Below are 13378 nucleotides of genomic sequence, written 5' to 3'. Positions count from 1 at the left end.
GACAATGCTTTCCAAGTTATTTTCGTTTGTAACTGTAGTAACTGTAGTATATGTATGTCGTCTGTATAATCTGTACTTTTTTACAACACATCATTGGGACTATTTCTAGTCTGTTGATGCAACCATAACAAATAAACAAATAAACAAATAAATAAACACTCATTGATTATGTCATTCAGAAAAATCATCCAATGTAATACCCCGTACAGACTATGGCTTATATCATGTAATAAAGGCTGTCTTGCAATGAGCGCTCATACATCTAGTTTTAACTCGAAATCCTATGTATGAGTGCTCATTGCAAGACAGCCTATATAACATGATATAAGCCATAGTCTGTACGGTGTATAACAAGTCCGATGTACAATTTGATTAGTCAAAACGTCCTAAGTGGTTTTTTTTTCAATATTGTAGTATGAAATTCAAAGTGAATTTTTTGATTCGATTGTGATTTTACCGTTTCTACTGAATTTTCAACATTATTATTCACCGACTACATTAAAAATAATACTGCAAAATGTATTGTTTCTGTCGAACTTCAACTTCGATTTTCTCAAAATGGTGGATATGTTATACCTATTGGTCTATTTGAAAAGTGACGCGAGAATTATTTGATTCTACATTAGTGAAATTTGTTTATTTTTTGTTCAGTGTTTTTGCTCAAGCCTAGCTCCCCACTGTACTAAAAATAGCCACAGTCGTGTCATGACGAGTCAAACGCCAACCGCTGTTTTGACAGTTTCCACCACAATCCTCTGTTCCTTTTTACGTCTGACACTTTCCCCCATCAAAATTAATAGCTATTTTGCTGACGAAGGGTGCATCAGAATTTTTGTGATCGCTCGCACTTGTGATTGTACAAATTTCCGAACACCACTATCACCGCGGTACAAGAAAAGAAAAACGCCACGACAGGAACAAAAGATAAGTGCCCTCGCGAGTGTAGTAGCTGATTACTCTCCAGACACTATAGGGTGCAAGTATCTCGTCAGCACCATCAAGGCGTATCCCTTCCCGCGGGTGTTCAAAGTAGATTGGGAAGAAATTTTCCACGCCACAACGCCAAGGTCCAGGAGTTTGACGAATAGAGGAAAAACTACACCACCATCATGGAAACCAACGGAACCAGTGAAGAACAGCAGCAGCAACAGCAAACGGGCCAGCAGCAACCTCCGCTATTCGACAATGTCGACATCACTTCGCCAGACGACGAGAACGAGAACGATATCTTCGAATCCGCGATCCAGGTTTGATTTTGTGTATTATTTGATTTAATTAGGTACCGATAAAGTGCTGAATCCACTGCGTTCTGTGGTTTCATTGTTTTGCGGAAGCTATTGCATGGGTGAAGGTGGCTGTGTTTATTAATTTTAAAAAGACGACCGTGCCCATATCATAAATAATTGGATTAATTATATATGCTCCATTTGATTATGATGTGGGAATGTGGAAAAGTGCGAACGTCGTCGCTCCGGTGAGGATTCCTTTTCTTCAATTCTCTCGTTCCATCAGTAAGCTTGCGGACGATGTCGATGAATCATGCTTTCTCTTCGTTTGTTCCTTGGAGCAGCGTTGGTACGAGTCTATTAGACACTAGCGTCAAATTGTGTGCTAATGTTGGTGATATGCGGTTGTTTGGAAATTGCTTATCGGACTTACGGCTAAGATAAGCTATACGAGGAATGGGCGTTTTTGTAAACAATACCGAGCAGTACGATTTCGGCTGGGGAAAAGAAGTCATCCCTGGTGCATAACGAGTATGAAACGTATCAACACTTCCGTTCATTAGTTCAGGAGATGTGATGTGATTGTGATTGCGATTGTGAAATCTTCGGTTCTCGTTTTGATTGTCTTGTAAAGCAACTCACTTATCGCCTAAACTCGAAAACTAACACTCAATGTTGATGTTAGTTGTTCATTGGAAACCCATCCAATCTTTTAGGTCATTTAGTCGCAGCTGGGTGTAAATATCATTACTTTTAACTCCTAATTCCAAATCCTAGCTAGTTGGAAAAGTGATTTAAATCTGATAGCAAAGATTATGCGAATCATTATTATTAGCTCCTGGGAACCTGGAACACAATAAATTCGGCTGTAAATACCTATTTGGTCTTCCCTTTTTTGTTTTATAACTATGTTGTTGATTTTTCAAGACTCTATTAACCGATGGAAGACGCTTATGCTGGTTGTCACAAGTCACCCCCTTGAAATGTATGGGCTTGGTAGTTTTGAATTCAGTGGCAACATTTCAAAGGGGCGTAATTGCTTTTGTAAGCAATGCCTTTAGCCGTCGATTTCGCACCGCTCCAAATCAGCAATGCTAGCTGGTAGAGGAAACATACCTGCTCTACCCATAACCGCAAGTCAGTCCCATATGTAAAAAAAAACTGGAAATGAGAGAACGACTTTCAATGATTTTACAAGTTTTTTGATTTTACACTTATTTTGGAGAAACATGCATGTGATGGAGTGGGACTGACTTGCGATTAAATTTAAAGTCAATGAGGAAAATAGCCGCAAGTCAGTTACAATGCCATGACGATGCTGCATTAGTTTAGCGCAGTATTGAACAGTAGAAAGATAACATGATTCCAGAGCGTTGGTCGGAACTTCTGTTCTCTGTGGTTATACAGATCAGTGATGCCAACAATTCAATTTAAACTGGATTCTTTCAGTTTTTTTTTGACACAGGCAAACCACAGAGAACAGACGTTGAGGCTCGAGTTAAATTTCTGCAAAAACTTGTATTGCTGAATTTACGTTATGGTCGGCCAGCAGATGAAAATGATGTGAAAATGATAATTCAAGACCATCAATTGAAATGGCCTTAACTCCATTTTGTAAACAAACCTTGTGAGGCCATTTTCTCGCGAACCGAAGTCGGCAAAGGCAAACCAACATAATGGACAGGTAGGGGAAATTCTCCTCTACACGATTGGGGTTTATGTTTGCGAATGAAGGTTTCGGTTCGCGAGAAAATGGCCTTACAAGGTTTGTTTACAAAATGGAGGTAAGGCCATTTCAGTTGTTGGTCTTGAATTGATGAATTTACGCGAAACTGCACCAGTGCATGCGACACCTAGGTTTGAAATCCAAAACCATAAAAGTGATGATGTACTAAAAAATATTCCATACGATTTGACAGGTAGCAAAACGTCATTATCATTTTCACATCATTTCCATCTGCCGGTGATAACATCTGTTATCATCTGCCATGATAACACACGCCAATTTTTCACATAGCAGGCCGGCCATCATATAGCTTCCAAGCCCTCGCTTTCACGGGTGCGACTTGTTTCTGACTCCGTTTTTTTCAGCCCGTTTTTTGCCTTCACAAGTAGGACGTTATCCTTCGATGATCTCAGTTTTTTTTTTTGCCAAATCTCGAACAGAGGCACTTTTCTTATTAACGAGAGATTGGTGATCTTCTTGTCCATTTTTCAGTCCACCAGTCTCGGTTTACGGCTAGATTCCGATGTGTCGTCGAAGGTAACTTCTTCATCAAACTTCCGGATGGCGGTTTGGACTGCTCCGATACTTACTGCCTCCGTTTTCGCCAACTTCCTTTAAGGTTTTACAGATAGGCGAGAATAGCACCATTTGTGCACGATCTGTTGGTGCTTTTCCGGGGAAATGCCTCGCATTTTGATGATTTTGAAAAAAATGCACTTTGCACACACAAACTTGTTGAGCAATATGCAAACAACAGCACACATCGATGAACAGCTGATAAACTTCATTGGGGTAGAAATGGCGGTGAGTTGAAAGTGTGCTTATACTTTCTGGTACACCCTATAGAACTAATTTTGACACGATTGATATAAAATGAATCAATGCTGAATGAAGTCAGGTTTAGGCACAGTGCGGTCACAGAATGGTCATGCGACACATCTAAACTCATTGATGCGTTTGAAATGCTTCGACAATATTATGGTTATGTGTAGCCAGTGACCTAATCCGTTCCGAATACCGGATTCGGTTACCATACTCAACTTTTGACGTAGGACTACGTCTTTGATTTCTATATGGGGGTACACTTTGTGAAAACCGAAAATGGAACATGTAACAAATTAAGAAAGATTTTGAACGTTAATAACTCAGCTGCCCCTGGTCCAATTTCAATAACTTTATCACCAATCGATCCGAAATATGGCTACGCATCGACGCTTCCGAGTATCGATTTTCAACAAGAAACTATTGAAAAACTGGTAAATATCCAGTATTGTCCAAAAGCGTCGAATTAACTAACAAATCCACCAATTACCTACATGTATGTGCTGCTTCCCCAGCACAGTCGTCAGAGAGTAGTAAGTAGACGAAACAAGTCGAAGTGGCATTCGCCTCCGATCCTCCGGCGCGTGCGAATAGGGAGGATGGAATTGCGTAATATTTTGCACACTCATCGCCATACTCAGAACCACACGCTCCCAGCGACCACACCACTGTGTGGTGGTGTTCGGTCGTCGAAATTAGTAGCAGCAGTAGCAGTGCTTTCGGCGTGTGGCGTTGAAAATTGTTCTCCAGTAACAACGAAAGGCTGCCTGCAAGCTCGCTGCAGAGCCCACATAAGCAACCATCAAAGGAGGAAGAAGCTGCACCGCTATGCTATGGATCGGAATCAGTAGCTCTTCGTGAGTCGCTGCGGGTCGGTCATCTATGCCATGCGTGTCACCCTCGCTCCAAACGACATAGCCTCATCCGTGTTGAACACCCAGCTCAGAATTACTCAACCATCACTACAAAACGGTCATCATGCAGAACTAGCTAGGATTTTTGTTTTACTTCATATTTCACAAAATTGCTTTCGAGTGTTAAGATATCGTCTCCCGCAAAGTTGACATTTTTCAATCTATCAACACATACATCAGGGCTAGATAGATCTCCACAGGATCTATAGAATCCACGCAATTAAAACAAAAAAAACCAAAATGTACAGCATTACGAAAAGAGGTCAGGTTTCGACCAATAGTAGTCTACCAATCTGCTAAAATGAAAACTTAGTTAATTTTCAATAGGTCACTATTGAAAAATACCAAATGTCCAACTGTTGCAATGGTGATCAAAATTATCACCGAATATCTGAAAACAGCGCATTCCCTAACACAGACTTAAAAATCGAATTCGATGCGGTCCCACCGTAAGTGGTGGTGTCCAGTCCAGCAGCAGCAGCTGGAGTGCTTTCAACAACAACAACAACGAAAGGCTGCCTGCAAGCAGCGAGCTGCAGAGCTCATATGAGCAACCATAGAGAAGGAGGAAGAAGTTCCACCGCTAGGCTAGGATCGGAATCAGTAGCTCGCTGTGCTCAGCTCAGCATTACTCAACCATCACTACAAAACGGTCCTTTTCAGGACCACCATAAATTTGTTAAGAGTATTATTTGGACATTTGTCAAGGTCATCAGTTCCCGCAAGCAGCTAGCTATCAAGGCTCAACCTGGTCTCTATAGAAGGTGTGGAATTGTAGGCCCAAATGTATTGGTGAGATTAATCATCGTCCGACCATTTTCCAGAACACGCTGGTAGGAAGTGTTAAAAATCCATATAGATTTTGAGAGAAGTGGGAATAATTCACTTTGGGTGTATATTCAGGAAGCCAATAAAATCAAATTTGTGAGAAAATTAGCTCTCACGAGTTCAATCTCTCGAAGTCCCTCCTTTTTTACATATTCTGCACAAACGATACTTTTCGCCCCGCCCCATTCATATAATTCGGAAGAAATCCTGTGAGGGGTGAATTGAATGCACTTTAATACCAAAATGCACAAAACTTAAAAATTCATAAATAACAAAAAAATCAAAATACATCTTTTAAAGACAAGTAGATGAATCGAAAATACTCAAGTTGACAGTCCCTTGGATTCTCTTCATCAACTTTCCCTTTGAAATAAATACTACAAATTTGATACGCCTACAAATAAAAAACGGAAAGAGTTAAGATAATTAATGATTGCTCAATTAAAAGAACTAAATGTTAACATTTGTTCCGTCCATTAGTGGTCCTACGTCAAGCTTCCGTTCGTGCCCCTAGGCACAGACCCTTCTACTTTTTTCATAAAAATGACCATGCAACTTATCAAAACACATCAAATTTATGCGTATGGAACGATTCTCCAAATATGTTGCCATGTTTCTGGTTACTAGTTGCCAGTGACCTAATTCGGATGCTCCGGACACAGGTTCCGGTGGTTGCAATCAAAATTTTCATAAGAATGGCATGGCAATGCGACACATAAAAACACATCAAATTGATGCGTATGAAACGATTCTTCGAATATTTTGCCAAAATTCTAGTTATAAGTGGCCATTGACCTAAACCGGATGTTCCGGATACCAGATTCGGTGGCCACAATCAACTTTTTAATAAGAATGGCCATGCGACACATCAAATCGATACGTATGAAACGATTCTTCGAATATTTTTCTGGTTACTAGCGGCCACTTACCTTGGCAGCTTCCAGACCTGCGTAGGATATCGCACCCATTCAACACACATAGGGGCCGGGAAAAACGGCTTTTTCTTCCATTCCGAAGGAAGACGTGACCAGAGATTTTTATGCCTCAAAAAAATCCCACCGACCTCGGTTGGGATGGAACCCAGACCCATTGGGGTGAGAAATCAGTCACACTTACCACTACACCACCGGCGCCGGCGCTTGAGTCTTCCATTTATTTACAAATCAGGCGATACATTTGATAACGGCACAAAAGCATTTGTAAACAAACTTTCTAAGACCCTTTACACGCGAACCAAAGTACGCCCACGCAAACCAATACCACTTTCGGAACGGTGAGAGTTGCCCCTATCCAACAATGTTGTTGGTTTGCGTGAGCGTACTTCGGTTCGCGTGTAGAGGGCCTTAAAAAATTTGTTTACAAAAGGTTTGTGTCGTTATCAAATGTTACGCCTGAAATTATGAACTGTCAGTGGGGCCCACAATTCGCGGGTCCGTAGCGATGTTAGCTCTTGTCAAGGTAAGGCAAACATGACAGGGTTGACACCTAGCTGGTATTTACTAAACCGTTGTTTCAACATTATTATTCTACGTATTTATTTACATGTTCTCTCTATCGATTTCTTGTACTTGTGTGTGTTCGTTCCTCTCTCCTATGGGTGTGCGATTTCTCTCTCCCTAACTAAGTGCTCATGTGCTATTGGAAAATTACCGTAAAAGCTCAACGCAGATGTCGCCACTGCATGATGATGATAATGTTGACAGACTGCATATAAAATTCGTGTAAAATCCTCCCAATATAACATTCGAATTGAAGAAGAAAACGTTTTTACGATCAGACTGATGTGCATCTTTGACTTTTCCAGTTGAACTTTCATAAGATATATTCATTTCATTTCGCGGCTCCATCAATGCTGCATCGTAAATATGATGTAAACAGAAGTAAATTGCTCAATTACTCAAAATAAAGATGATTTGTCATCTTGCTATCACTTTGAAGACCATCTAGCACCATTTTATAGTATAGTGCGTGTTGAGTAAAGCAAGTTCCGTTGCGTTTTCCGTCGAAAATTGTGAGTATCAATATTTTTGCTAAGAAAAGGCCAAAATGAACATTCATTGAATATTGGCGTCCTATACAACCAATTCTCCATTACCACCAGCATGATACAACCTTTCCTAAGTAAATTCACTTAATTTCCACTTTCATCCTACTGGAAATCGCACATATTCACCATTTTCCGAAAAATGCAGCTGCGCAGGAGGTAACCTCTCCCTGTGGGTGCAAACTTGTTATGCATAATTTTCCATGAAAACATCTCCGATCCATACCGAAATAATAACAGTTAGTTTGCAAACATGTTTTCTTACACGATTCAAGCGAAAGTTTCCACGGGAAATTATTAGTTTTTCTTTATGGACCGATTTGCCCCAAAAATCGTCTGTTTTACTTGGAACATTTGGAAACTATCCTCCTTCTAGTAGTTCTCACTTCGAAATGTAGGAGGCGAAAGCTTGGAAAAGTTTCACTGCAAGGCGCCAATTGATGAATCTACGCGAAACTGCACCAGTGCATGCGACACCTAGGTTTGAAATCCAAAACCACAAAAGTGATGATGTACTAAAAAATATTCCATACGATTTGACAGCTAGCAAAACGTCATTATCATTTTCACATCATTGCCATCTGCTGGTCGACCGTAATGTAAATTCATCAATTACGTGTCATGTGTGTGACGTCACTCTATCGGCAACGAGTCTGTGCTCCTGGTTATAACGAGGTTGACGTCGCAAATGTTACGCGCGCATATTTTACAGGCGGGAATGCAACATCACGAGTTGCGGAAAAGCTTGTCACGAAAACTCGGCGCTACTCGCTCCTCAGTCTTAGACTGGCAAACAAAAATCACTCCGTGGCGCTTGATTTTATGAGGTGTTTACATATGTGTGGATTTGCTAGCGCTAGTGTACTAGTCAATTTACACGAATTTCAGTTGCTCCTGAAAGCTCATGCTGGTAGACGCTGGTGCCCTGTTTACATTATGCTGGTAAGCTTTTTTGCTAGCAGCTGGCTCATTAGCGGTAGTGAAATTGCACAAGTGTAAACACCCCATTAGCATACTCAACACAAAAATCGCTTGCTGTGCCCCGCCCTAATTCAAATTTCCCTACATTTTTCTAATTGAGGCGGGACTTAACAAACCAATTTTGTTCAGCTTAAAGGGCGGATCATCGAATGTGAATCTTAATGTTATTTATGCATTAGGATTCACATTCGATGATCCGCCTTTAAGCTGAACAAAATTTGTTTGCTAAGTCCCGCTGCAGTTAGAAAAATGCCGGGAAATTTCTATTAGGGCGGGGCACAGCAAGCGATTTTTGTGTTGAGAATGCTAAAAAGGACGTGTTTAGAATGTGAATCTAAAATCAGCAATTTTTGGCAGTGCCAGGTACTCTATTTTGAAGACTGTAAGAGTGGCATCACATTTTCCTCTGCCATGACTGCACCAGTGCTAAATTTCTCATAAAACAATTAAAGTTTAAAAACGTTAATTTTGAAACTTCTTGCAAAATCGAAAACTTTGTTAATTTGAAATTTCTCCTCACACCAGGAACCACTGTCGCCCGTACTGGAGGATGTCCCAACGGACGAATCCGGGGATGCGTTTATCGAAATTTCAGTCTCCGATCCGCAGAAGGTCGGCGATGGTATGGGATCCTACCTTGCCTACAAGTGAGTGCAAGTTTCTCTTTCCGAAAACGAATTGAACACTAAAGTTGACGATCTTCGTTCTTGTAGAGTCTCCACCAAAACCAACATTCTAAAGTTCAAAAAGCGCCAATTCTTCACGATGCGTCGCTTCAGTGATTTCCTCGGGTTGCATGGTCTGCTGGTGAGCAAGTACCTTCGGCTGGGTCGTATCGTTCCACCGGCTCCGGAGAAGAACATCATCGGAACGACGAAGGTGAGAATGGGTAGTCAACCGCAGAGCGACCCCGGTACTGGAGTCAACCAGGAGTGGGTGGAGAACCGGCGGGCTTCGCTGGAGCGTTTCCTAAACCGCGTGGCCCAGCATCCGATCCTGTGTCAGGATACTGATTTTGTAAATTTCCTCGAAAGCGACCTGGAACTGCCACGGGCGGTCAATACGGCTGCCCTGAGTGGGGCGGGAGTTATGAGGCTGTTCAATAAGGTTGGCGAAACGGTCAATAAGATTACCTATAAGATGGATGAAACCGATCCGTGGTTCAATGATAAAATCAACGAAGTGGAAAATATTGATGCCCACATGCAAAAGTTGCACTCGGCGCTTAAGGCGCTGGTTACTCACCGACGGGAGCTTGCTACCCTGACGGGAGGCGTGGCAAAATCGGCTGCTCTGTTGAGTACCTGTGAGGAACATACGGGACTTTCGCAGGCCTTATCCCAGTTGGCTGACGTGGAAGAGAAGGTTGAACTGCTGCGATCCGAACAGGCCAATTCGGATCTGTACATCCTGTGCGAGACGATCAAGGACTACATTGGGTTATTCGGCGCGATAAAGGACGTCTTTCACGAACGGGTGAAAGTGTTCCAAAACTGGCAACATGCGCAGATGCAGTTGACGAAGAAGCGCGAGAATAAGGCCAAACTGGAGCTGCAGGAGAGAAGAGACAAGCTGGATTTTGCCCAGAAGGAGGTGGAAGAGGTGAGTTGTTGGTTTTGCTTCAATAATGAAGATCAAATTAGTTGAGATTCGATTTCAGTGGGAAGGTAAAGTACAACGCTGTCAGAAGGAGTTTGACAACATTTCCAGTGAGATTAAGAAGGAGATGGAACGCTTCGAGCTGGCCCGTGCGCGAGACTTCAAATCAACCATCATCAAGTATCTGGAAGATCAGATGGCACATCAGCAGCAGGTATGTTTTGCTTCTTCTGTTTCTGGTTGTCAATAATTGTCAATTTTCCACAGCAAATGAAGTACTGGGAAGCTATCGTGCCGGTGGCGAAAGAGATTGCCTGAGACGAGCTGAACGCAGCGAATACCATTTGTACTGACGATGAAAACAATAGTAGAAAGCTGACAAACACCCTGCGTCTCTCGATCAACTTGGCCGACGCCAATGCAAGAATTTCGTAGATTTCTCCTTTGTTCGGAACTCGCACCCTCTCATCATCAAAAGTAGAGCAAAGCAAATATAAGAAGCATATTAGCAAATAGGAACAAAAGAGTCAGTGAGAGTAGGACAACACATTCATCCTTTTTTTTTGTATCGTTATAAGTGAACTCATTATACTATACCAATCGCGGTATAGCAACGTAGATCTTCAGCTTACTTTCGGATAGCAGAGCTCGTTCTAAACGAAACGACCAATGTTGAAACGTTTATTTTTCTCTATATTGTAAACAGCGTTTTTTTTTTTTTTTTTGTAAATAATCACCTTTACCTGATTCTCGAACAGCTCTGTGCACATGTGGTTGCAGACCAAATGCAGGACATATCAAGCAAACTGCTCTGATATAATCGTGTCGAGATCTAGAATGTACATAGATATACCGAATATGTATTGTGGATTGAAATTATTGCAGCATGACAAGCTCGGTTTGAATTTAATACACGATTGAACCCGCGATAATAATTGGCTTTGTTTTGTGCACTTCCCTCGAATAGAATTCATTCAAATTTAGACAAATGTATCGTTGAACGATTGAAAATAAGTGTAGCAACTGTCAGACGAGCTCTATTCTTGATTGATTATGTATTATTATTTGTTGAATCACAACCAGTCTGCAAAAGTTCATTGTTTGAAATAGTGTGCATACATCAATCGTTATTGGCGAAAATCATTGAACAGAATTTTTAAACATAACAGAAATTTTATATCCCTTGAAGTATTGGAAATAATCAAACCTCTCGCAGTGTTGAGCGAATGAACAGACCATAGCTTGTGTAGAATAATAGATCTAGATCAAGTGATATCTGTGGACATCAATAATAAGCCGTTTTACACAATTTTATGCTTGCATTTATGATCTCGATCTGCATTCTTTAATACTTTAGCGCCAACAATGGGTTGCATGAATCATTGCGTCCGAGCTGAACAATCACCCCTACTATAATAGCAGGAAGTAAACACTACAGCGCATAACGAAATCCATCAAAACATTCCAACGTTCATTTACTAAATTAATCGCTTATCTTTACATAGTAGGTATATCCCAAGTTTCTATCAACTTTTCTATTATTCAGAAGAACACAACCACAGATTTTTATTTTTCAAACAAATCAAAAACTAGTTCCCAACAACAAAAATCGCTACGTTGCCTCAATACCCGAATGCTGTTATGTAATTTAATCACTCTTTATTGTTTCTGTATGTGCTATGTAAACTAGCGTGATAAAGTAATTGATTGTCTATATATTTCATACATCGGAAAAAAATGTGTAACAAAGAAATAAATTATTGTTAACTATTTCTCTTTGAAAAAAGTATATATCTGAGAGCTATTGATAAAATAAAGATTAAGTATTCCAAAATCTAAAAAAAAATCAAAGCCGTTTTCATTTCAATCACATTTAGTTTTGATTTCAACCGCAATTATTCGCCATCTCAAACTGGATGAGAATGATTAGATAACTCGTTGCCGATGTAATGATCTGAAATTAGACAAAAAGAAAATTTAATCCACTGACATCAAATGGAAGCCACCTACAACAGCTACCCGTTGTTTTACATACCGAGAAAAGTACGGAATAGTCGAGCGTAAACATTCCACAGGCGGTAAATTTGATGGGATGGTGCATCAGCTGGATCAGGAACATCTCAACCTGTTGCACGGGAGAAAGCGACGCCATTTAGAGCGTGTTGTGGGGGAGGGAAAAAAACACTATTCTTACCGTTTGCTTCAATTGTACGTCCATATTCAAAGAGTTGTAGCGGTGAAGAATTTCAGATGTTTTCTTTGACTGAAATGGAATAAACAACTATTTTACCACTACATAGCATAAAAAATACAAATTTCAAGCAAACGATCACTGAACATTTATTTGAAGCTCAAGTAGATTTCATTGTTGATTCAAAAAAAAATAGGATAAATGACGGCTTCGGCAATACCTTATCCTATTATCGTCAGGGGGTAAACAACATTCTTGAGAGCTCAATTTTGGCATGTGGATACAATGTGTTCCAAAGCATCTATTGGCCAAATTTGAGTGCTCTAGGACTTTGTTTACCCACCTGACGATAATAGAATAAGGTATTGCCGAAGCCGTCATTTACCCTATATTATTCAATAAAGACTTTATAGAACAATCGATGATTCTAAAACATTTTATTATTCCACAATACAACGGTAGCTTAGTGGCTACCATTTCTGCATATTTAGCAGAAGGTTGTGAGTTCAATCCCAGGCTCGTCCCCTTTCTTATAATGTTTCACTATGCCTTAAACATGCCAGCAACGTTTACCACTGAGGAAAATAAACTTAAGAATTTCATAAGGCTCGACTTATGATCGGCACATATGAATTTCATAAGCGAGACTAATGAATGATTTTCGTCTAACATGAGGTAGCACTCCCAAGCGTTGAGAGACAAGTAACGGGTGGTCAACAAATGGGCTCCGTAATCTCAACGTCCATGGTTCGTGTTGAGCACGTTTCTTCGGGACCTTCTAGTATTAGAGTTACCTCTATGCTAGTAGGTCCCGAAGAAACGAGCTCTACTTTTTGGCTCAGCTCTGGTACTATCTTCGGTCCCAAGCTAATCGATTCACCCCTCGGAACACAGGAAATTCCACTAACCCCTCATTTTATCTGTCAAACTTTCATAGCGAATCAAAACAAACATTGTGCAGTACTAGAATTTTGAATAGAATGGGATACGTTAATCGATTTGCTTGGGACCAATAGGCTAGTCAAGTAGTGAGCCAATTTCGAATCG

At 40.6% G+C, this 13378-nt stretch overlaps 1 protein-coding gene across 1 annotated transcript; it reads left to right on the top strand.

Moving 5' to 3' along the window:
* The first annotated feature begins 806 nt into the window (after positions 1–806).
* On the top strand, positions 807–11590 carry Snx1 (sorting nexin 1). Its single transcript, XM_065222792.1, has 5 exons — positions 807–1247; positions 9067–9188; positions 9255–10143; positions 10202–10354; positions 10408–11590. The coding sequence occupies exons 1-5, from the start codon at positions 1110–1112 to the stop codon at positions 10456–10458; spliced, it is 1353 nt and encodes a 450-aa protein (XP_065078864.1). The 5' UTR covers positions 807–1109; the 3' UTR covers positions 10459–11590.
* Positions 11591–13378: the final 1788 nt, after the last annotated feature.

Source organism: Ochlerotatus camptorhynchus, unplaced genomic scaffold (assembly GCF_037179485.1).
Source record: "Ochlerotatus camptorhynchus isolate MF236.1 unplaced genomic scaffold, CSIRO-AGI_Acam_v1.1 ptg000015l, whole genome shotgun sequence".
Classification (NCBI taxonomy): Eukaryota; Metazoa; Arthropoda; class Insecta; order Diptera; family Culicidae; genus Ochlerotatus; species Ochlerotatus camptorhynchus.
Note: the sequence above shows the minus strand (reverse complement) of the source record. Positions and strands in the feature narration are given on the sequence as shown.

Bases quoted from the DNA above. Each gene is read 5' to 3' on its own strand.
- Snx1 (XM_065222792.1), top strand. From the start codon at position 1,110: ATGGAAACCAACGGAACCAGTGAAGAACAGCAGCAGCAACAGCAAACG. The intron at 9,189-9,254 runs GTGAGTGCAAGT...TCGTTCTTGTAG, and splicing joins GGATCCTACCTTGCCTACAA to AGTCTCCACCAAAACCAACA. The intron at 10,144-10,201 runs GTGAGTTGTTGG...ATTCGATTTCAG, and splicing joins CCCAGAAGGAGGTGGAAGAG to TGGGAAGGTAAAGTACAACG.